We start from the raw sequence: 23,748 nt of genomic DNA, 5'->3' as shown, positions 1-23,748 counted from the left end.
GAATTGCAAAGTTCGGCGCTAAATTTAAGAATGAAACTTTGAACTTGGTTTTCTCCTCTAATAATAAACCTATGGTGGTGAAATAAACGACACAACAGTTCTCCGAGCACACTTTATCCATGTAAACCAATTCATTGTTTCTCTTTAGTGTCCCTTTAACACGCTCCCCCACCCTATCCCACCCCTTAGAGCGTGATGAAAGATCTATTCCCCAACCCCAGTGCAGGGTAGCATACCGGATACAAACTTCCGGTTAACCTCCCTGCCTTCCTCTACTCTTTCTCTCTCTCTTGGTGTCAGTCCCGCCTTGAAAGACCAGCTGCGTGTAGTAAGCAGGGGCCAGGCGATGAGAACATTATGTGGATCCCTGTGAAGTGGTTACGACTTCTATCCGGCGTAGTGCTAATAAAGGTCCTCAAATAAAGTCTTTTTTTTTCTTTCGTCCACTGTTAAAATTGCATTGTTTTAGCCTCAGCGAACATTTGTTGTAAGAAAGAGACAAACACACGTTTGAAAATGCAAATACGTTACCACGACGGCTTTAATAGCTCAAGTCTACAGCAAAACACTCGCAAGGCATCAAGAATAAAGCAAGCGAAACGAGCGGCGCCATGATACACCAGCAAACATCAACAGCAGGCTCTAGAAAAAAAGCTGCATTACGACTTTACATTTGTTTCAAACATTTATTACAAGTTTTGTCTGTGTTGTTGTTGTTTTTTCACCTTTCAATATTGGGTGGAAGCAAGGCATAGAAAAGAGCATGTCACCCTCCAGTTGTCAGCAAATCTTGACAGACATTTGCACTCCCAAACATGCGAGGCAATCAGCGCGTCTATGAGGCATTCCTGGGAACAAATAAATTGCTAACGAGAATTCTTTCAGTTGTCGTAGATTGGAGCATCTGAACGATGCGAGTGCCTATGAAGAATGAAACATCACGAATGCCATTTTAGGAAAGGCAAGGTATTCCTCAAGACACAACCATTGTTCCCAAGAAGTAAGAGACAGTTTAACGCTGGAACGTGGTAAGCGTTAAAAAGTATTCCGAATGAAAAATCTTCGTTGACAACGATTTTTGTTTTGTGTTACCCATAAACTGATATGCTAGTTGTGGGGCGAAGAACAATTAGACAAAAACAAATAAAGCTCACAGATTCAAGCGTGACACCGCTTGCTTCGTTTCACGCGATAGACAGCTGATGGTTGTCAGTAGCATGTAGCAGTTTCGTTTCTATATTACGCGGTGAAGGCCATTTATACTGCTGTTTGCACAATGCACAATGCACATTGATGTTCCGATGCTGGTATATGCGTTGATTTGCATTCGTCCTTGTTTTTTTTTTCCACATACCTCGATGGCACATTCACAAAAAAAAAACCTACAGACACCATGATATACACTGCCTTATTGTTTCTTAAAATTGGGAACAGAATTTTCTACGAATGGTCCGGGACAACCGGTGGTATATTACTGGCTTAGCTCGATTAATCAGAAAGGCGGTCATTCTTTGCAAGCAAGTGCGTCTTAGGCCTTTCCGTAAATTTTCTGGACAACTGATAACCGATTTATAGTGTACGGTACGCACTGTGAATTACGAATTGTCGTTTGGCAAGCTTACTGAAGATAACCCCTCAAAATTTGCTTTGAGGTGTATGTTGTTCGATGAAGGGCCTTAGTTAGATTCAGTTAAGTTCCACCTTCGACTAATGAAAATGTAGTTTGGAAAGGTCAGTGGAGCGAAGTCCTGAAGGCGACTTCCTGAAAACAGCTACTAGTTTGTTTAAAATTCATTCCAAGTTTGTGGTTAATTCACTGTCTTAAAACCGTAAGTTTGAAAATATGCCGTAACGTAACTCATTAAAACTTTATCAAATGTAGTTCATTAATTGAATAATTTGATGTTTATATATATTCGATTGCTTTCTTGAGCAATTCACAGGCCAGGTATACAATATTTTTAGGCGCAGGTTGTGAGTTGAAATTTCCTACGCATACACCAATTTTTCCAAAAACATTGCCCAAAGATGTATATTTACCGCAGCATGGATCACACGTACGCCGGAAAGCACGAGTTATTTGAAGTGGTACACTGTTTGCAGAATAAAACGACATTGCAAAGATGTAAGACTGTCTCCATTACACCTGGAACAGCACACACAGGTAATATGGTGATGCGCGCACGTCTGTAGCATTTGCATTACAAAATGTCCGTGCAATGTATGTAGGAAAAAGATGTTTGCAACCTCGTGGCCGTTGCTATAAGCTTCGCAGATGTCTTCCCTGAGTGTAAGAGGATGCGTTGCCGTCTGGAACATAATGTCACGTGACACGCGGGAACAAGGAGTGCAAGGTACTAGACAAAAAAAAAAAAAAGCTTCGTCCTCATTCTACCGCACGTTTTCTCAATGTGCGTCTGAAACCAAACTACTAAGACATCACGTACCGTTCACACAGCGCACTGTGGCATACAATTGTTAGCGTATTCACAAGCGGTTGGCGAATAAGCTCAGAAGGTTCGTAAAATAAAACAAAAGTTCTTCGTATGTTACACATTCCTAAACATTTCCGAGATACACATACCATGCCTTATGCATATTCTCAACGTCTCTCTTTCTGAACATCGCAGACCGTTGACTTGAACCTTTCTGACTTTAACTCAAACATGGCGTACTAATTACAAATTTAGTCAGCGCAGCTATAGAGTATAGTAGACTGTTAAAGAGTGACTTCACTTTTAGGGAGACTGTTAGAATTGGTACTTCAATGCCTTTTCACACATCGTCACTAAGTGAAACACATCCTCACAAGATATATATGTGCATCTCTATATGCACAATAGGCTATAATGCGCGCATAGATGTAGTGGTTGCGCAAAAGTGAAGCTTATTAGAATACAAAAAACAAAACCAAAAATAAAACATGGCGTCTTTAATTAAAATGTATGCCCTTAAGGTATTTACTCTTTGCTGTTTTTATTTGGGCAAAATTACACAACGGCCACCAGCTTAACCCCAAGGGGTTATGCAACACAAGTCACCACAACAATTTAAAAGTCACATCGAAATATGGCAGCGGCGTATGCGTTCTTGTGTCTACCTCGCGTAGTTATGACTAGATCAACATACAGAAGCGGTTGATAAATGGTATATATTGGAGAAGAAAAGTTTGATGGTTGATATTTATTCCTGTTTCTGTGCCTGTCGATAAATTGAAATAACTGCACAATTCAGAATCTACGAATGTAAACCTAACAGGTCTCGGATCGGTATAGAAAAAAAAAGCACATCAAAAGCTCTCCGCTCGACTTCATGCGTTCGTTAGAATAATAATTCATGGCCCTATCATTAGCATACACTGCGAACTTGTGCATTTCTAAAGTGTGCTAGAACAGTCAGCGAATGGTCTTTCAAACAAGAGCCATTCCGTTTGCCCATCCACAAGTCAGACGTCACCATCTTTACACCAACATCCACCGTACAATTTCTACGAGACTCTGTGACGCTTCGTAGTTAAGATTAGGTTTCGTTGCATAGTGCAAAACATCGTGAACATGTAAATGCAGTAACGTGCATTGCCATTCTTCGCATTTCTTTCTATGTTCTTATTAGTCATTGTGTTTACAGTGGTCCTTCGTAGAGCATGACACTACCAGCTTGCGGTTATCAAATATTCACACAAAAAAGGCGACGGGTTGCAATACCCAAGTGTCAACATCGCGAAAGCCTTGCAGTGTCCGATAGCACAATATCGCTCACACCGCTTGGGTCACGAGGCGCCTTTAATAAGCTGTCATAAAGTCAACATCACTCACGTTTTTGTTCACCACAAATAAAGAAACAGGTTCTGGTACCTAAACATTGCAATGTACAGGCTCCTACGATGGGGTGAAAGGTAAATCCTCAGAGACAGATATGCGACATTGCGACGAAGAGCTGCTAGCAACAGATGCAGTGTCCAAGCCTGTCGTGTAGTTAGATGTGATCCAACCTACAGCACGTGCACATGTGTGGCGCATAGAGCGAACTAGGGCTTATGTACTTGGCAGAGCTGAAATATATTTTCTAAACCTGAAGCATTCAAGTTGATTATTTGAACTTAGACTTTATTTTGCTAGAATTTGTAAAATTGCCTAATTAAAGCAGTATTTAGTACGATCTCACACAAAGAAACGCGGCACGAGATGGCGGTTTCAATTGCAAATCTTTTAACACAGTGGAACCCAAGTGAGATTTGCTGAGCCAGAATCCTGGGGTACATTTCGAACCATATAATCACCAAAAAGTATTGACGCTGGAATTGACATACAGGACCTAGTCTGCGTCGTGATGAAGAAATGTGCAGCTTCGAAACCTTGGCTCCAGTTTCATGCCAGGTTGGATGACTCCTGAGCATTTCAATACACCAAGCTCGTCTGGATTCTGCCTTCTTTACAATTCATTCATTTGTAGCAATCACTCGCTTATTCAAATCAGAGTACCGCGTATTACATAATAATCAAGATATTGGCGTACGTAAAATACACAGCTCTGCCGGAGGGTGCCGAATAACGGTTGACAAACGGCAAGAAGATTAAGGGAAGCCTGCTAAGCGAAGCGAAGGGTTCCACGTGCAAGGTGCCGCTACGTTACGATGCGCAGATGCCCAAGTCTCGTGCAGAGGCTCTACGGGCTTCTGTTTCTTGAGAGCGTGTACTTTATGGTGCCGCCTACTTTCTTAGATGAAGCTTCGGGGAAAGCCAAGCACTGATTTAGAACAGCGAACAACGATGCGTCTGAAACAGTGATATTCTACGCATATATCCTACAACGCAAAAAAAAAAAAAAAACGCGACATATAGAAAGGTCTATCATATACAACGAATAGTTCTCGAAGCACATTCCATAGCCTCGTGTAAGTTCACACGCCTATACTGTTCCTCGGTTCACACTGCGCAAAATCGCCCGCAATACAGGCTGGCCTTATCTAAGATTAAGCGGAACCTAAGGTAGCTTAGTATGCCTGCATTTTTTTTCCATTGGCGATGACGACCGAACGCACAAGTTCTCTATGCAAGATAACCTCGTCGTGCCGTAATTAGTATGGGGTGTCAGTCGAAGCAGAGTTGATACAGACTATGTTAGTGAGCACTCAAAGTATTACGTATGAACATACCTATGTTCAACTCGTGGAAAAGTATTTTCTAAAAAATATATCAACATTTGTATGCAAACTATCATTTGCGAACTGCGACAATTCTTTCTTTTTTAGCAGGGTAAAGTTTTTGATAGCTTTTCTATAAGAACGTTGAATACCTTTCTCCTAAAGAAGCAGTTTCTTGACATTAATATCAGGGGGAAATTGTGCTTGCTAGGTTCATTATTTTTTTATCGTTCCTTATTCATTTTTGTTTTCTGCATCAAGTTTCCTCGTGCAGTTTTGTTATTCCTCAGATCGCCAGGGTTACACGGCGCTATCATCGCAGACTGTTTCATAGTGTGCACCATTTTAAACTCTATCTATTTTTCTGGGCTAATCAAAAACTAATAAAACTATGTAGGCATCCTGATTTTCTAATTACGCCCGCCTGTGCGCACCATGTAGCAAGTTAACTCAATCTTTGTCGAAACCTGCAAACTTACAAACGAAAGCGCAGTTGAATTATCATAAGTTATCCTCCAAGAGCACAGAGGAGAATAACGTTAGGTATAAAGGCGTTTGAATTTTAACACATTATAAAACTGAAACTTTTAAATCCTGCTGCTACAAATCGACTTACCACAGCTAGCTGCTCAAGAATGTTTGTTCTTTGGTGTCAAGCGATTATTGTTATTCTTACTGGGGCGAATTCTTATTAGGCTCGGCAAAGTGACTGTAAGCCCGTGGGAGGTTTGTTCCATAAGTCCGCGCAGTGAACAGCAAGAAGTTGCCGTGGGTTTAGCGGCAACATATCTGCACTCTGTCCCCTCGCAAGTACCCGGCCGGCTTCTAGTGCGACTCGGACCATGGCAAGACAAGGCAGCATATTAATTTCAAGATCACATTTATTGTTCGTACCCTCTTTAGTGCTTGCCGAAACGACGATAAACGAACAAGCTGAGTGTAAAGACCAAAAACAAATTGCTCGAGGAATTCAACACGAGGTTTTTAGATATTCACCAGATTTTGGAAGCGACCCATGCATAGGATGCCGCAATGAACAAAAATTGTGTTTCAGTAGGTCGAGGTTTGTCGTTGCTGCCGCAAAAACCACAGAGACCCCTCTACCTCGGGCGAAGATACAAACATCAACCATGCTCACACTTTGTGGCAACAATGACGTATCTGGGACCTCTGGCAATCATGTTTTCAAGCTTTAGGCGCGAACTTTTGCGACATATCACACATGTGATGCTCGTATACGTTGTGCGTATACAGTGCCTCTTTGCTACCATAGTCAGTGTTCTATAGAGCAGGTCCTAAATCACAGAAGCGCTAGAGTTGTCCAGAAGCACACTGCTACAGAAGATGTTAGGACGGCCCAGCACAAGTTATAGTGTGGTAGACATGGAACATGTATTGCGCTATAAAGCAGTTATTTTGCAATTTTTACACATTTTTTAATGCAAACGTTCGCACGCTTGTACCATTAGAGAAACGGATACAGTCAAGGTTGTTGATAAACACCTGGTATGAAAATGTGTTTTTAAAAGGTATTTTACGGGTCATTTAGCTATTTGAATGACCTTTGGGGCATGAGTGAGCACAAGTTTCGTAATTGAAGATGTTTCAAATCTAAGCTTGCACATTTCAACGCTGAGAAATTTCGCAGCGACCGAATGAACATTCTTCGTATATGTCACAATGAATGGCGGTTCACTAGTTATCAGTGATTACAAATCGATCAGCTGAAGTGGCGTACCGTAATAGTAATCTTGCGAAAATGATCGCGCCTTAAAACTACTATTACACGCCGCCTAACAGCAAAATTTAGACCAGTGTTTTCCAGGCAGATATGCTGTACGAAAGTCCACTTTTGTTCAACACATAGCCTACTCTTCCAAGGCCTTCTCGACTAAACCATCTTCAAAGTCATTGAGAGCAGTCGTTTACCACTCAAAAATGAAAGTGTTGCACTATAATCGCAACAGGGTCCGTTCGCGAAGAAAACAAAACATACGCAAATAAAATAAAACGCAATTTGAAAGCTACGGTGGTTGAACCTATCACTACGGGGAAGGCATGCAGTGCACACTTTTTTAACACATATTACGGCCCGTTACATTGAGGCGACATACAGAAGGCACCCACGCTGTGGCTGCTACAGCCTTGGTTCAAACTTACACAGCGTTTGCACAAGATTTGCACAAGCACGAGATTCATAACAGGATGAACGCGCAGCGCAGTTCATGTGTTGGCACTGATCCCGTGAACCGTTTTTTTTTTTGCGCTTCGATCGCTAGAAAAAGCAGGCATCTAGAAAATGTGTCAAAACACAGCCGAGAGGACCACGTCCATGACACTTCACCGGTGCCGTTTTTTTTAATCGAAGACAGGTGCTTTAAAGGAGTAACTGCGATAACACCTTGTGCGTTTAGGCGCAGTGTATGCTTTCCCTTATTTAGTGTAAATGCTCATGGCCACGCCCTCTAAACGCCTGCACCGCGGAACATCAAGTCATTTTACCCCTTCTCGGGAGCATTCTGATAGAATCGCAGTAGAACGCCAGACTTTTATGATGTTATCGCAGCGCCTTCTGGAACTGCCGAACAGTGGCCAAGCTCGCGTGTTTGTCGGAGTATCATGTTCCACAGGCTTTAACTGGGACTGGTAGTACCTCATGAATACGCCGGGATCGCATTCGTCATCACTCCAACGTGCACAATGTATGCAGACCCAACAGCCACCTGCGAGGCACTTCTGCTTGGCGCATACCCGTTGGTAAGGCAACATTGCTGTCGCGCTTCGCATTTATACAATTTACTAACCACGTCCTCAGTTTACATCCGCAGCAAGAGCGCCAGCCCTACATGCGATAACATTGATGAATTATCCAGTCATACCGCGGCTTACTTCATCTTTCATCCTTGCAATGTTCTCAGTCGCGACGGTGTTTTGATTTGGGAGATATTTTTTTCTAAAAAGACCTATGGATTTACTCTTTATTCCATGCTACAAAAGGTGAACGAAAATTTGTCCCTTCGAATAATCGTTTTCCACCTTCTGGGCAACCACAGTATACTCATTCTCCATATCCTCTCCCAGATCTGGAAAATCCATCGGAAGGTTAGAAAATTCCGAGAATTTATAGCCACGGACGTGGGCCCAATTCACACAGAAACAGCTTTTTTTTTCGTCAAGAAATATTCCTGAAAGGCACCCGTAGCTGCACCTGCTGGAGTTAGCAAATGAGTCCGTCTGTCTATCCAAGCATAGCTTCTGAGTCTGCATTGTCAGTGTTTTGCTTCCATCCCTGTATCCCCTCCATCCCAGGTCCCTTCCCACGCTTTACATTATCCAGGCATGATGACCATTGCCCTTCCAGTCCGATGATCCACGGAGCTCCCGCGCAGAAGGCGACGAATGCAAGTTCATTCAGCACACTCAGCTTTCGCACAGGCACTGCCAGAAGTGGCCGAGCCACTTTAACCCACCCAATCAGGGTGGGTCTTCTTGAAACTCGTGTCACCGTAGAAGTCAGCGGAGTCCTTCAGAAGGAGTCGACCACCCTGTACAGTGCCGTGTAACCGCAGCACCGCGCCCGCAGCTGGTCCACAAGCACGCACGCCTCGGGCACGTAGTCCATGAGCGTCGGGCACTCGCAGAGAAGCACGTACGTGATGCCGTGGTCCTGCGGGCAGATCTTCTTGTGGAAGGTGATGCGACGCAGGCCGAGGTGAGGGGGCAAGCGCCGGTAGATCTGGCGCGCCCCGGTCCACAGCAGCCACGACCGGTCGAGCTTCTCGCGGTCTTCCCCGGGAAAGACCCGGAAGGCGGAGAGGATGTAACCGGTCTTGCTCGAAGTCGGCTTCCGCGGCACCCCGTCCACGGGAGGCCTGGCGATGGTGGCCACTTCGTCGTAAACGGCTAGATGTTTTCCGAGTGCAGACGGGTCATTACATGCAAAGAAAAAAATGTTAGAGAGATCAGTTATCGGACTTAGACCGTAGACCAGGGGTCTCAAACATGCGGACCGCATGTGGTTCGCGGACCTCTTGCTACCGGCCTGGCCCGCACATGACTGTCCACATGCTACACAGATGTTACTGCTCTCAAGCATGCTTTGCTAGGGCAATCCACGTTGTCAGCATGTGTTAAAAGATAAACGTGGAGCAAAGAATAGGCGCCCATATTCGAGTTATTCTGGAGATCAACATCGAAGTGTTTCTCGAAACATGATGTCATATCCCCTTCAGAAATGACCCAAACGTGAGATATGGGAAATGCCTTCTTTCATGCGGCAACGTTAGCTGACATTTCGTTGGACTTCCCCCTTCCCTCCCTTGCCTGCTCTAAGCTTCTCCACGGTCTCGGCGCTATAGCAGGAGAATAAATCTCGCGACTTTGGCCTACTAGCTCAGGCGAGTTTGAGTCTCCTGCTGTAGACAATACTCGCGTTCTAAACTGGGAAAGCCTGCTTTGCAACAATACATTAATGCGGATATTGACAGGTTATAGGTGGTGCGTTGTTTCACGGAAGGATTCGACATACTTGAAATAGGTAGATGCACCGGGTATTATTCCGTTCTGGGGATACATAAACACGAATTCGCAAACTTATTGTGAGACGTCGCAGTTCACCTGTTGGAATACTGTCACATTAAAAGGGTGTTAGATGTCAGGCAGTGCCGGAAGTTTCTGTCACAAATTACACTCTTCATTGGACAAATATCAACGAATAGCGCTCAAAGCGCCGCAGCAGCAGTCATAGTAGTCGTCTGTTCTCGCAATGTTATGTATGGATTAGACGGGTCGGTTGCTTACGCGTATGAGTCTTCCTACATTCAGGCTTAGTGTGTGGTGCTACCGTGCGCTTATGTGCACCAATCCTTTCTTCACGCGTGCAAACTTCTGAGAAGACAGCTACATAACATTAAGAATGAATCAAGACACTTATAGGTGTGTAAAAGAAACGGAGGGGGGGTCTCTTAAAAAGCAACGAGAATGCGCGACGACCCAACATGGTCACTAGCTGCAGCATCCAGAAAAAGAAGGTACGTGCGTATGCGGAGGCGCCGACTAATACGATTAATGTCGTCTATATAGAATGTCAGCTGCACCCCAATTCTGCGTATTTCGTACTTACCCTGGCCTCCCCCACCCCCTTCCCCTTTCTTGCTGCTAACATTACACACCGAGGTATCCGCATTCCATCTCATTATGCGGCATGGAAACAGGAGTAAGATAGATAGATAGATAGATAGATAGATAGATAGATAGATAGATAGATAGATAGATAGATAGATAGATAGATAGATAGATAGATAGATAGATAGATAGATAGATAGACAGATAGACAGATAGATAGATAGATAGATAGATAGATAGATAGATAGATAGATAGATAGATAGATAGATAGATAGATAGATAGATAGATAGATAGATAGATAGATAGATAGATAGATAGATAGATAGATAGAAATGCGGCGATAAGAAGCAGGAGTGAAAAGTATAAACTGATACGTCGGCGCATAAGTGCACGCTTCGTGCGTCTTGCACACATTTCGAACGTGATAGAACCAACAAAACTGCACTTGCCTGCTATGTCCAAGCTATTGTGCTGCCGTATGCGAAGTAGTTCTGCGGGGGCCGGCGTCGCCTCTTATCGAAGCGAAATTCCGGCACGTGCCCCCATACACAAAGGACAACGCGCAACGGTCTGTGTCGCAGTGTGTACGCTCTCTGCAATTTCGTCGACCGCGTGGCATAGTGAATTACGCCTTGTAGACGAGGCCCAAATACCTAAGCCTGAGGACACGCGCAGAATACGTACGTTGCTTGAGTACTTGCACGTTTTAGTCGAGATGACAAAGATTCTACAACTATTTAAAGAGAACAAAATGCCACAGGCACACGTAAGTAAAAAAAAAAAAGAATATTCAAATGCACTCTGTTTGGTGTAGGTTTGAGACGCAAGGAGAAAACCTATATTTGAATTTCAAATGATTTGCAGGAGGTGAACCCCAGGGCATTCCGTCGATCCGTTGAACTCTAGATTCTTCACGCTGAGCTTTGTGTATTCAGCGCACGGAGTTGTGAACGAAAATACAGAAAAAAAAAGGATGCAAGTCTTCCACTCCCCTCTGCATCTGTAGTCTTAGATGCAATTCAGTCTTCTGAACACAGCTTATCGTTGTTTTACTCACCGGGGTAAAATTTCTGGTGGTACGGCTCTCGAAATAAAAGAAAATGAAGAAAGCCCGAGAAATCCTACTTTTGAAAAGCGTCTCTCGGCGTATGCTAGCCATAAATGTATTCAAATGACATGGCCCCTTAGTACAAGCATAGAAAATAACAATACAGATAGTTCCCTCCTGTGCACCTTTAGTTTCTGCGCACAAGGTTCGCTCGCTTTACGTTGCATACAAAATTTCTGACGGCACAGCTTTCGAAATCGAAAAAATTACACCATCTCCCGCTAAAGGGGACCATGAGGCGATGCGAAGCCGAAGCACTTGCACGATCGCGTTCCGTTGGCGTTCGTTGGGCATGCTGCCGACCTCGCGCCGTGGAACGCGAAGAGGGACGCTACGCGCGTCGTATCTTCCATCTAGCCTGGCCGTTAATTCTCACAGGGCGAGCGGGCAACGCGGTCAACAGGCGGGCGAGAGGGGGGCAGCGTGGGAGAGGAGAGAGAAGCGGAGGGGACGCGCATGCGCTCGAGCTCATCGCGGCGTTGCGCAGGAGAGAATTTCGGCATGTCTAGCACGCGTTTCATAGGAAGAGTGGAAAGGGGAGGGGAGAGGGAAAGAGGAGAGGGGGAGGGGCGAGAGAAAGTGGAGAGGGGAGGGGAGAGGGTGAGTGGAGAGATGTGTGGAGAGGGTATGCGCATGCGCAGTAAGGGTGGTCACGCCGCACACCACCACCACCACCACCGGATTGAGCTCCGCCTTAAGATACTTCGCATCTAAAAAAAACACCTGAAAAGTCTTACTGTTGGAAACTCCGTTCCCCTGCCTACATGACGGATGTTTTGCGTATACATAGGGCATTTATTGATGTTTTTGTGGGGAAACACCGTACGCCGCGGGGTTTTCAGAACAGCTGCGCGCATACGTTCCTCTAGTGCATCGGGTAAGACAACCATAGCAAGCGCGCTAGCGCACGATAGGCCGTACATAGACCTCTCGAGAAATAGCAAGTGCAAGTCACGTGCAATTGTATATTGACAAAAGAGTCATAAAAACTCAGATAAACGATAATCTACGAATTTTAGTGCAATTTGAGGCTCCACTGAAGTACATTCCCTTAGAACGAAGATTTAGATAGAAAAATCTAATCTAAATATGCTGTAAATCGAAGAGATAGTTCTGCTTAGAAGACTCATCACCAAACTGGTTGAAGCTATCCTCTATTTCACACTACACGTCCGTTCATTCCTGAAGCGAAATTTGCTGAATATCAGCCAATTATAAATGGAGCTGAGGCCGTCAATTTGTTGTCCTCAGTTAGCGCTGGAATGCCGTACCCTTCAATTATTCTCGCGGTGCTCTCGCGGTGTAATATAGCTATATGAAGTTATTTCTGAGCCGATGTTCTTTGTGTCCTTGGTGTTCGTGAACTAGCCAATCTGTATTTGTGTTTTTCGAGTTGAACTAAGCTACCTTCATACTCGTCCTGATATGTCTCAGAGTGTTCTATGATACTATTGCTGTTCTTTCACTTACAAACCATTATAAACCAAACCGACACGTACATAAATAAATAAATAAATAAATAAATAAATAAATAAATAAATAAGACATAAAGTATTTACCGAGAATTAATAAACCCTGCTTCTCGCTGATCGTTTGCATAACAATGTGCGAGTCGACGCGAGCATTCTGCATTCGATCGCCGAGGGCCCTCAGCGGGAGGAAGTGCTTCCTCTAAGCAGCGGAAGCGGGTGGACCACTTCCGCAACCTGACACCCCAGAAAAGGAAGTCGCAAAAGGGCTGCCGGATGTGAGGTACGCTATAAAATGGCGCTACCACAGATCTAAACATGCGAAAAAAAAAAAAAAACAGGTGGTAAACGACGTCGCGACACCCTACCGTAGCCACGGAGAAGCCTTCGAAGAACTGCCGTAAAAAAAACTATGCTCTTACTGGTTCACGACCAGTAAAGACCTTGGCATCCATTATAGCATTGTACTCTTGGGGGCAGGAGCATCTTGCCTTTGGCGTGGCAGCTGCCGCCATCGCCTTTTGGAGGCGTCCTGTGCACTAGCTCCAGTGAGAAAGAAGTAAAAGCGAGAAATGCGGACCAAGGGAGCTATCCATTATGTCAAACGCCTCGGGTGCCAAGAAAACTTTTTCTCGTTGTTTCAGCGGGACGCCAACGGCCCAAGTTCAAGCGTTGTGGCCCAAGTTGGCCGCGGCAATTTTCCTTCCAGCGGTAATTTTCCCGCCGTTCAGAGCGCCAGCTATTTAGGCGAGTTCACTTGGTGCTTGTTTTCAGCGTCGCCAGTTTGTTAAACTCGTGAATAACAGAGCCGGGTTGGCGCTTAAGGACTCTCGTGTTCTGCGGTCTACAAAGCCTGCTGTTTACTCGATGGGCTCGCTTAGGGGCCGGGATGTTGCTCGAGGGTCTGGGTTTTATTCCCGGCCCTGTGGGAGATGGCGGATTTCGATGGGGGAGACTAGCAAAAAGGCCCGGTCATTTAGGCTTCGTAAAGAGTACAAGACATGGCAAACGCGGAGACAAATGGCAAAGCGGCAAAGGGTTCTTAGGTAGCCTTGTCGGTTCATGAGCAATGCGGCAGCACTGCGCAAAAAATATAAAAAAAGGAAACAGTGAACACACAGGACACAGCGCTGTGTCCTGTGTGTTTACTGCCTTATTCACTGCGCTGTTTGCCGCAATGTTAAGAAATGAACGATGCGAACGCTGTCTCTGAACTGAAACTTTAGTGGTATGTACGCGCGATAAACGTAAATTGAGAAATGCGAGAGCAGAAAGGATCTATACCCAAAGGCATCAAAAACACGATAGCGCAGCAGAAATGCAGCATCACACGTGGGGCATTGTGAGTGGAGAGCTATTTCTGACCATCTATCAATGTCATAAAGTTGTGCATCGTGTGTTGTCACTGATTCTTGGCTGACGCATGCACCTTTATACTTCTTAATGATGAAGGCCTCTGCACGTTCTTGGGTTATTTCGTCCCCACTCTTACTAAGAGTGGGAGATCTTCTTAACAGTTGCGTGCAGCCACATCTTTAGAGCGTAAACCCACAGCCGCTTCTTAAAGACGCGCAATGCTCTTCAAACTTCGAGTTAGCAAAACTTCCATTGGTCCGATGTATACCTTGTTGCACAGAAGATGAATGTTGTACAGGGACCCAATGGCAATTGGAATACCTTGCTTTGCGTGCCGCACAAGACGAAGCATTCTACAGGCTTTTCAACTGACAAGAAAATAATCTCTAGCCTTATACCACATCTCACGCCTATGCATTATCGACAGTAATGCATTTTGCGCAGATATGGGAAAATTGTCAACCTTTTTCTTTCGGATACTTATAAACTTCACCCGGCCCCCACCCCTCCACCCTCCTGTCATCGTCAACAACTGCATGGGTTCCGTTCCTCCCTACTCAGCGGAAATGGCAAAAGTACGCCTGTGTTCAGTTCCAACTCATCCAGATTACCATTTCGACGCATTCCCAACTTCTGCGTTTGCCTCACATTTGTATTTCTGGTAATGTTAGGTTAGTGAAGCTAGTGAGAGATCATTACTTGCCCCTTAACCATGCTCGCGTATATGTCGAAGTCGTACATACCCGTATGGTGTAGCCGTTCTCCCTCGGGACCAGCATCGTGATGGCTCTCCATTTGCATAATTAGCCGCAGGGGGTCGCACCGGGCCGCGTCGCACACCAGGTAGGTAACGAACGGGAATTGACCTGCACGCATGACAGAACGTCCAGATCGAGTTAGGGGGAGTTTGTTGAATGTTCCTGAAGTTGTTGGAATGTTTGTTGAGGTTTGTGAATGCGCAAAAGGAATACAGAGCATACGTTCGGCCGTAAGGCAGGGCAATAATTACTCTCACTCTAGTTACTGATGCATTCGCGGTATTCTCACACTAAATACTGACTGTTGATTAGGAGTAATTATGCTTAAGTTACCCAATGCACTAATGAACAAGACAGAAGTTCAGGGGAACACGGAGGCTCGAAGCCAGGAGAAAACGTCTCGGCAAGTGGACTTGTGTTCATTACGGCAGCAAGTGGTTTTAGAAGGCTCCAGAGGCATTGCCTGTCCAACACTGTCAACCAGTACACTACTGGCAAAATGACTTGGCAGCCTAATTCGCTCTCCTGGCAAGCACTGTAGACGAAATTATTGTGCCATGCAGGCTACTGTCATCAAAGGAACCCTTAGGTGCAGTCTGAATGAAGCTCGTCTCAGTCGAGCGCGTGGCTTTGCACACAGCGCCGTTCGCAGCTGCTACCTGGCATTAGCAACAAGCTCCCATTCACTTTTGAATTATAGCACAAAGACCTAGCATGTGATATGATTACGTTTATTATACTGCGTACGTCTCTGCATATTTTTGCAAAAAAAAAACTGCGCCTGAAGCGGTCGCAAGGCCGCTCTAGACAAGTGTGATTCAGGCCACATGTGGCACTGGCTTTACTGCCTCGAGCATCTATTGCAGGGTGTGTAGGGCAGTTTTGTGCGTGGTATAAGACACGTTCGGAGCGACCAACGGCTTCCTGCACCATCCATACGTTGGCTTGTGCACTTGCTGCGTGAGCTGATGTTGGCATTTTGTCTATGAGCGGCGCACAACTGTACTGCCACCTACATTTGTGCGTACATTTCACATCGAGGGAAAACGCGTTGGGGTAAGCGCGACAAGTTGGGCTTCCTTGCGCTCTTCATAAAAACAATTTTTTTAGCACGTGAACAGCAACAGAAACCTACCTTTACAAAATTATTCATAGTTCTTCTGATGTCTTTTTTTTGTTAATTTCTTTGATTTCAATAGACGTTTTGTTGACTTGCAATTAAGTAGCACGCGCGTTTTTTTGTGAGGAATACATAGGGCTACGATTTTCTCATTGATTCTTTTACTCAACTTGTAGCATCTCAAAAGTCGACAAATTATTGCTACCAAATTATGTAGCTAAGTGAACTACTACACAAAAGTAGCATGGCTTGGTCCGAGCGAGGGCACAGAACATCGCGCTATAGCTTTGTCACTGAGCTACGTAGTAGTCGCATGTTTTTAGCTTTGATATAAATAACGTGAACCTCCGGGCATATAGTCAGAGCCCCAGGTCCTGAGCAATAAAACACTTTATACCCGTCAATCTAAGGCTGTTGTTGCCCACATCCACATCCGTTACGGAGTGCTTGAAGAGCAATTCTGCCATGAAACAATAATCGCTATCTGTCTTGCTTCCGCTTCCCTTCCTGAAAGCTCGGATTTCGACACTTCACTATCAAGAAATATATGTCACGCTGCTAGTGCGCACGCCGTTCGGGAATCAGAAGTGCCAGGAAGGCAGTGATAACACTAGGAAGGCGGGTGAGGCAAATTACTGCTATAGTTAAGACGGTGACACGGTACGGTGATCGAACGACAGACAGTGCGATGACGCATCAGCGACCTGTCTATCGCTCTATTATATTCCCGTGTTTAGCGCTGTTTCTTCCCGTCTTAGTGTTGTATCAACCAGTCCAGTTAATGCACTCTTGTACGAATATAGCTACGTGCAAGAAATACTTCCCATACACTCGAGTTTTATTACAGTGTAAGACAAACAACGGAACTCCCTGAAAGGTGTATGTTTCTTTACAATGAAGTGAGCAAGACTGGTCACTCAGCTGTTTCTCTCGACGTTCATGAGCAGCAGTCCCTCGAGCACACATCGCGAGGAGGAGGACTGCTGAAGCCAGGCGAAGGCCTGCCGCTGCCTGCCGAGCTGCATGGCGATCCAGTCGCGGGGCATGGGCGACAGCTCCGTGGTGGGCGACGGCAGGTCGTGGCACGTGAAGCCCGCGTTCTCGCAGAAGTCCACCACGATGCGGTTCGTCGACTCGGCCACCTCCACGGACACCGAGCCCACGGAAGACGACAGCCGAGGAGACGTTGTGCCGCCGCTGCCCGCCGACCCCCCGAACTGGCCGCTCTCGCACACGTCCTGGGTACGGAAGGATAAAAAAGAGATTTACTTTTACATATCGCTTGATGTGAACCTTCATTATTGAGGTAACTAAATCATGGTCGTGATAAGTGTCTGTTACATCTACTAAATGGTTTATTCAGGCGCGACGCAACTCTAGACTCGAAGGCATTCAGCGAGCGCGCAGCGAGGTCCTTCTTTGAATTTGAACATAAACTCGAACTCCTATGCTGTTGTCTCACACCCACTATGGGGGATTGGTCAAGAAGCATATAGGCTGACATTTGTAGGCGGTCATTTGTAATGAATTATGAACAAAAATTACAATTATAGCGAACGTCTTCTTACTCTGCTCAATCTTCCCTGTCCCACTACACATAGATGCGCATACCCAAAATACGCACGACCGTAACAATATTATTGAAATTTATAAGATGTCCTCAGCAGTGCGTCAAGTTGTAATCCTCGCGGATGTCATCCATGTTACACTGTCAATGCTGAAGAAATGACCCGCTCGAAAAGCGCAGAAAGTATTAGGCGCTTTAAGCCCAGTACTATAGAAACCCTCGAGTAGACTGCCAGCAGCCACTCTTGCTTTGTAGAAGAAGTCAGGGCAGCGCTAGTCATCCGGTCGAACGAAAGTGGGTTAAGGGTCCGCCCTATTCGAGCTCATCAAGAACGTAAAGAAACGACTGTGCCGCTGACAGTTGTCGCCCTGCGTTGTGAACATAAGCATGTGCCATGTCTATCAGTGTCTCTGCTAAAATGCCCGTGTGCTTAGACTTAGGCACGCGTTAAAAGAAGCCCAGGCGGTCGAAATTGCTGGAGCCCTCCACAACGGTCTCTCATAAACATGTGGTTTTGGGACGTAAAACTCACGCAATTATTATGCGTCTGTACTTCTTATCTTTCTAGTCCCTCCTACCAGCCATCCCTCAGTGCAGGGTAGCAAACCAAATGCTTATTCTGATTAACCTTCGTGCACTTTTTTTCTTTCACCTCCTAGTCATCCCCCATTCGTACCTAACATGGCAGCCTAGCGGCTGTGTGGTTGCGCTACTAAGAAGGAGAATGTGGGTTTGACTCCCGATTATGGCGTCTGGATTTCGATAGGGGGGCGCGGACTGAAATAAACGACAGTGTGCTAAGATTTAGGTGCACGTTAACGACTCCCTGTGGTCAAAGTTACGCGTATATCCCGTATCCCACTACGGTACGCCTGGCAACCATATCGTGGTTATCGCAAATCAAACCCCAGAACTTAATCAAACTTCCTAGGCCCATTTCAGTCGTTATGCAGTTACAACAGTTTTCAATATATTCTGTGAGTGATGGCGCGATAGAATTCTTTCCAAAATGCACGCTTCTGTTTGACGAAAAATAAATGCATTGTATATTATCTTTGCTCCTCCTAAGAGTTCCTCCTGTCATCAGAAGGACCCCAGTACAAAGTTATCGAACAAATCAACTTGAAACATGCTTAATCTACTTCGTGATGTTACGTACCATGCAGAAGAACTTGAAAGCGGTATAATAATTCGAGTTTTGTGATTAAATGAGAACAAGCTCGCAATGAGAAGCACTTGAAGTCAGCGCTCTTAAATTGATGAGGAGGTCGCGGGAGAATCATAGCTGAAGCATCTAAAAAGGGCGGGCATCGATGAAGTTTGTTTATGGGATACATAAAAATACTTAGTTTATATGCATCGAAATGCAATGACACACAAGGACTTCAAACGAAAATTTGTAACTTACACGCAATGTTTACAAGCGGAAACTATAGCAAAGTCTTCCAAGTTGGAATCAAGAACACAGGGACATTGCTGAAGTTTACAAGTAGAAATTAAAGAATCTGTTTTCTGTATAGTGCTTGTCATTTTTAGCATCTTTAAAATGTCTTTAGGCCCGATGTAGTCGTTCCTTCTTGCCCTCGTTGTAACAATGCCAAAGAGTGAGATCGTTTTCGTACGTAAGAAAAGTAAAGTCATCGTGATCACCAGCACTCAGTGCTGCTACGCAACGCCAGAAGTGCGCCATAAATTCTCTCAGCTTTTGCTATCACCGCGAGCCACCCGTCAAGAAAGTCATTTCCGGTAGGCACATCTCTCTTTCATAGACTTACGCTTGCCTTCGCTGCTGCTACGCTATCAAAAAATATCCCTGATATTTCCGTACGTGGTTCCTTACGAGGTTGAGTAAGTAAGCGTTTGACCGCTAAAAACGGAAGCCACATTACTATGCAAATTGGAAGGCCTGCTCTACGCCCCCTTTTTCTTTAAGGCAGTGCGTAAGAGCAGATATGGTACATTGTAGTCTTTGCACATCATTAAAATGGTCAGCCATTTTTATCTCCTGTTGCTGAATTTACGTCTAGGCTTTTCAAGCTGGGCGCCTTTAAGGCAGTGCGTATAGGAGCGGATAGTGGTACACTGTCGTCGCTGCACATCATTAAAGCGGTCACCCATATTTATGTCCTGCTGCTGCATTTGTGTCTAGGCTTTTCAAAGTGAGGGCCTTGTTGCCAGCCCTTCACGGCGCGGAACAAAGGCTGCAACGCTGTGCTAAGATGTGCGCAACCCATTGTGCAATTTTTAGGATGCCTCAGAATAGCGTAATGAGATTTGGCCGAGCGCGCTGCATCGCGCCGCGACGCCGTTACAGAAGACCGCTGCGCGTAGCGGGTACCGTCAACAACACTTTTAGAAAGGAGTAAACGCAAGCTGCTGTGACAAGAGTTAGCACTTACGGTAAAATTAAGTATGAGCAAATCAGACGGAAAAGCATTTCCCAAACAAATGCAGGGTCTGTCACGTGAGCTGGAAGTTGCAGTTTCTTATCACACTGAGGGCCACTTGTTCTTTTTGTCCACTTTCGTTGAAATCTGACACAGAGTTTTTCAAGTTTTATTAAAGATTGCAAATTCTCCCTCCCCTCCCCACGCTGTTACTATGCTTAACATTGTGTTGGCTCGATATTGCTGTTTCACACACACACACACACACACACACACACACACACACACACACACACACACACACACACACACACACACACACACACACACACACACACACACACACACACACACACACACACACACACACACACACACACACACACACACACACGCACGCACGCACGCACGCACGCACGCACGCACGCACGCACGCACGCACACACACACACACACACACACACACACACAAAACGCTTTCCTCGAACGATTTTCTTTCTTTCGTCCACGTATAGAACCGATAACACACTAACAATAACATGGTCAAGTGGCAGACAATACATTTAAATGGGCAAATTGTGAGTGAAGCCTTCACAATGCACCAAAATCAGCTCATAATATCAATGGCAAATGTTGATGCTTGTAGATATTGGTCCTGCATCTCTTAAACTAAGATCGCAAAAACACTGTGTAAACTACGCTTTTGTGTACGGGTCTGTCTCAATGTCAATCATTTTATTAAGCTGAAAGCCTCATCAGACGCTGGCTTTTTGATAGGCGGAGAGTGGCACAAGAACTCACGTGACATTGCACGCAATCAAAAATAAAAACCAGGATTCAAGCCGGAATCGAACCCTGGTACTCCCATGGCAGTCAAGCATTTTACTGCAGAGCCACACCAGCGTGCGAGACGCCTTCGGAAAAAGATCCTGTACAGGTTTCAGAGGGGTTAAAACTGTTTATGTAAAATTATTGAGCCTCACTAGTTCTCGTGGGGTACCTACTATATCAGATAGATTCAAGAGGTCCCTTTGAAACATTTATACCTATTGGCTGGAATGTATCATACTTGTGAATAAGATGCGGCTATCTATATTTTTCGCCTCTCGTGGACCGGATGCTCGACTGATGTAAAACGCTTGAAGTCGTCGTAGTTTTGACGTGCCAAATGAAAATTATATGCTGCTGCTCTCGGTAAGTGGATATCTGTGTTTTCATTCAAACAGTCTTCGCTCAGAAGTACGCGGAGAGATTATTTTAACAAAATACGAAATGGATGTTCGAAGAACTACCTTCAGAATATGATTGCTATGTAATTCAGTGCCATCGACCACCATCTTTATTTAACATTGTTAAAGAAGCAAGAAACACTGCCAGTGAACGATCCTTAAGGACGATGAAACGCTACGACGATATAATTTCATTTCATTTATTTACCGTAAGGGCCCAGTATCGGGCATTACATAGGTGACGACACCTAGCAGTGATTTTATTGCAACAGCACCAAACATACGAAGGATGACAAAAATAAGCATAGAATACATAAAATAGGACGCAATACTCTCGCAATTAAATCGAGACAGCGCAATTATTGATAGTATCAAGGAATTATTATAGAGTGCAATCGACCTGCAGAACTTTTACATTAAATACAGCAAAAGCATCACCGAATCCAAAAGTAGCGAGGAATCGCAATTGTTATACATAACATCATTATTAGACATACATATTATTAGTTGCTTTCTTTTCATCATGAAGATTTGTTTATTTCAACATACTACAGCCTCGAAGTGCTATTGCAAGAGTTGGGAGTATCAAGTACAAGAACTTAGAAAAAAAGGACGCACTTGACATGAATACTAATGTTTAGCAGTCCATTCAGTGATAAAACCTGAGATTACCGGTTAAATAATTCCACAGTTCACACAAAGACTATATTTAAACGCATCAGTGCAGATGACGGAGGGGAGGGAGAAACCTGAGGAGCAGCTTGACTATTCTGCAGCCTGCTAAAATGCGATTGCTGTGCTCCCGAGAACAAATTGTTTGAAGAATGTACTGATGCAAAATTTTATTGAACACTCGCATGATTACATCTTTTTTCTCTGAGCCCTTTGAAAGACTGCAAAGATCTTGTTCAAGTTTCGAGGCAATCTGCATCAGGAACATGCCGAAGAAAACGGCGTCAGCTTGCCGTCCATTTATTAACACGAGATAGTGCTGGCTTCAGGCACGTGCTTTCAGGCTCATACGTTAGCCCTTTATGTATTGAGTTGGATCGATGAGATTATGAGAAGCGTCTGTTCCTCGATTAATTTCCCCGAAGCTTTAATCGACGAGAGTACGCGCCTGTAGTGTGCATCCTCTATTCGCTTTGTTTTTTGCTTGTTTGTTTCTTTCTTTTTTTTTACTTTCAGTCCTTCCATCGCATTGCCATGCGAGACGTTACAGTGACCGTGTGAATTAGAGGTCCTGGCGTGAAATAAATACAAAAAGAGCTTTTACACTGAGCTCCCGCTTCAATCAATTGGGCAATGTTTTGAGACAGAAACACATCCCATTGTGAAAAGCCGGCAAATGCCAATGTACACTAGAGATACAGACAGGTCTACAAAACACTCAATGCTCGTCACAAAAATATGACCTCATGAATAAATGAGCCATTTCTTTCGTGGCGAGGAGTATATTAAACCAGGATTCCCATTTCTCGCTTGTGTGAAGCTAACTTTTCGTGAAATCATGAAGATTTGGCGCATCATACTGATACTCTGAACAGTGGCTCTGCAATTAAAATGCCGCGAACCAATGACTGTCTATTTTTAGCGGAGTTAGTTCAGCGTTGTTTGTTCGACAGCTTCCTTGGCTGTGTCTCAAACGCGAGCTATCGTGATCTTGAATAAAATAACAACACAAAAAGAAGGTTGAACTGAACTCTTTGGGTGGTGGAATGAGCATATAAGACTATGTACATTGCCGCAGTTCCTCTCTCGTTGCCGCAGAGTTCTAGGCTCTCGCTTCGATGGTTTTCATTTCATCTCCACACGTTTTGCGTCACATCCTCAAGAAAAAAAAATGAACACAAAAACACAAACACACATAAGCAGAATCCAGCGAAGCATCTGCCACGTCTCGCACGCGATGACGCTTTAGGCGCAAAAGGGGAAAGGGACAAAGGGGGCGAGGCAGCGCCTGCTGCGCTATCGAGTAGCACCGGATCTGCCACAAAACGAATGCTTTAAGTGCCAGCTGCTTCGAAATCGGGGGCTAGTCTGCAAAACACCCTCTAATGCTGAGATTCCAAGCGCATTTTGTCTTTCAGACAATGACGATAGCGGCGCATAAAGTTGCCGTAATGACCGACGAAACATGCGTCCCACTTTATGAACAAAAAATAAAAAGAACAATAAAAGTTTGGCTACGTACACATAAAACGGTCTTTCTTTCGAGACGTGTGATCTCGCCGTTGTTGTAAAACGGGTAAACAGTTTCCAAACCCCGAATTCCGAGCTTTAAAGGGGTGTAGGCGTCATCTTGAATGAGTGTGAAGCGCGATAGTTTTCTCAGAACGTTCGCGACAAACAGTGAACAAGATGCGGTGACGCATCAAACTCGCATCAGGGTAGCGTGTGTTCCGTTAGGATATAGGATGCAGGGACTCGTGTGAAATGGAAGGTGCCACGTATTTTGCACATCGACAAGAGCTTCTGTCTGACG

At 44.9% G+C, this 23,748-nt stretch overlaps 1 protein-coding gene across 5 annotated transcripts in view; it reads right to left on the bottom strand.

Annotated features, from left to right (window-relative positions):
- Positions 1-509: 509 nt before the first annotated feature.
- LOC119401974 (uncharacterized) overlaps positions 510-23,748 on the bottom strand; it is a 244,290-nt gene continuing 221,051 nt past the window's right edge. For all 5 annotated transcript variants that reach the window (XM_037669003.2, XM_037669005.1, XM_037669004.1 and 2 more), the window contains exons 7-9: positions 17,003-17,318; positions 14,946-15,068; positions 510-9,046 (exon numbers count right to left, since the gene is read on the bottom strand). In XM_037669003.2, the coding sequence (XP_037524931.1) occupies positions 8,605-9,046; positions 14,946-15,068; positions 17,003-17,318 (881 nt within the window). In that variant the 3' untranslated portion in view covers positions 510-8,604. The remainder of the gene's footprint in view (positions 9,047-14,945; positions 15,069-17,002; positions 17,319-23,748) is intronic.

Source organism: Rhipicephalus sanguineus, chromosome 8 (assembly GCF_013339695.2).
Source record: "Rhipicephalus sanguineus isolate Rsan-2018 chromosome 8, BIME_Rsan_1.4, whole genome shotgun sequence".
Classification (NCBI taxonomy): domain Eukaryota; kingdom Metazoa; phylum Arthropoda; class Arachnida; order Ixodida; family Ixodidae; genus Rhipicephalus; species Rhipicephalus sanguineus.
This window is presented reverse-complemented; position numbering and strand designations above follow the sequence as displayed.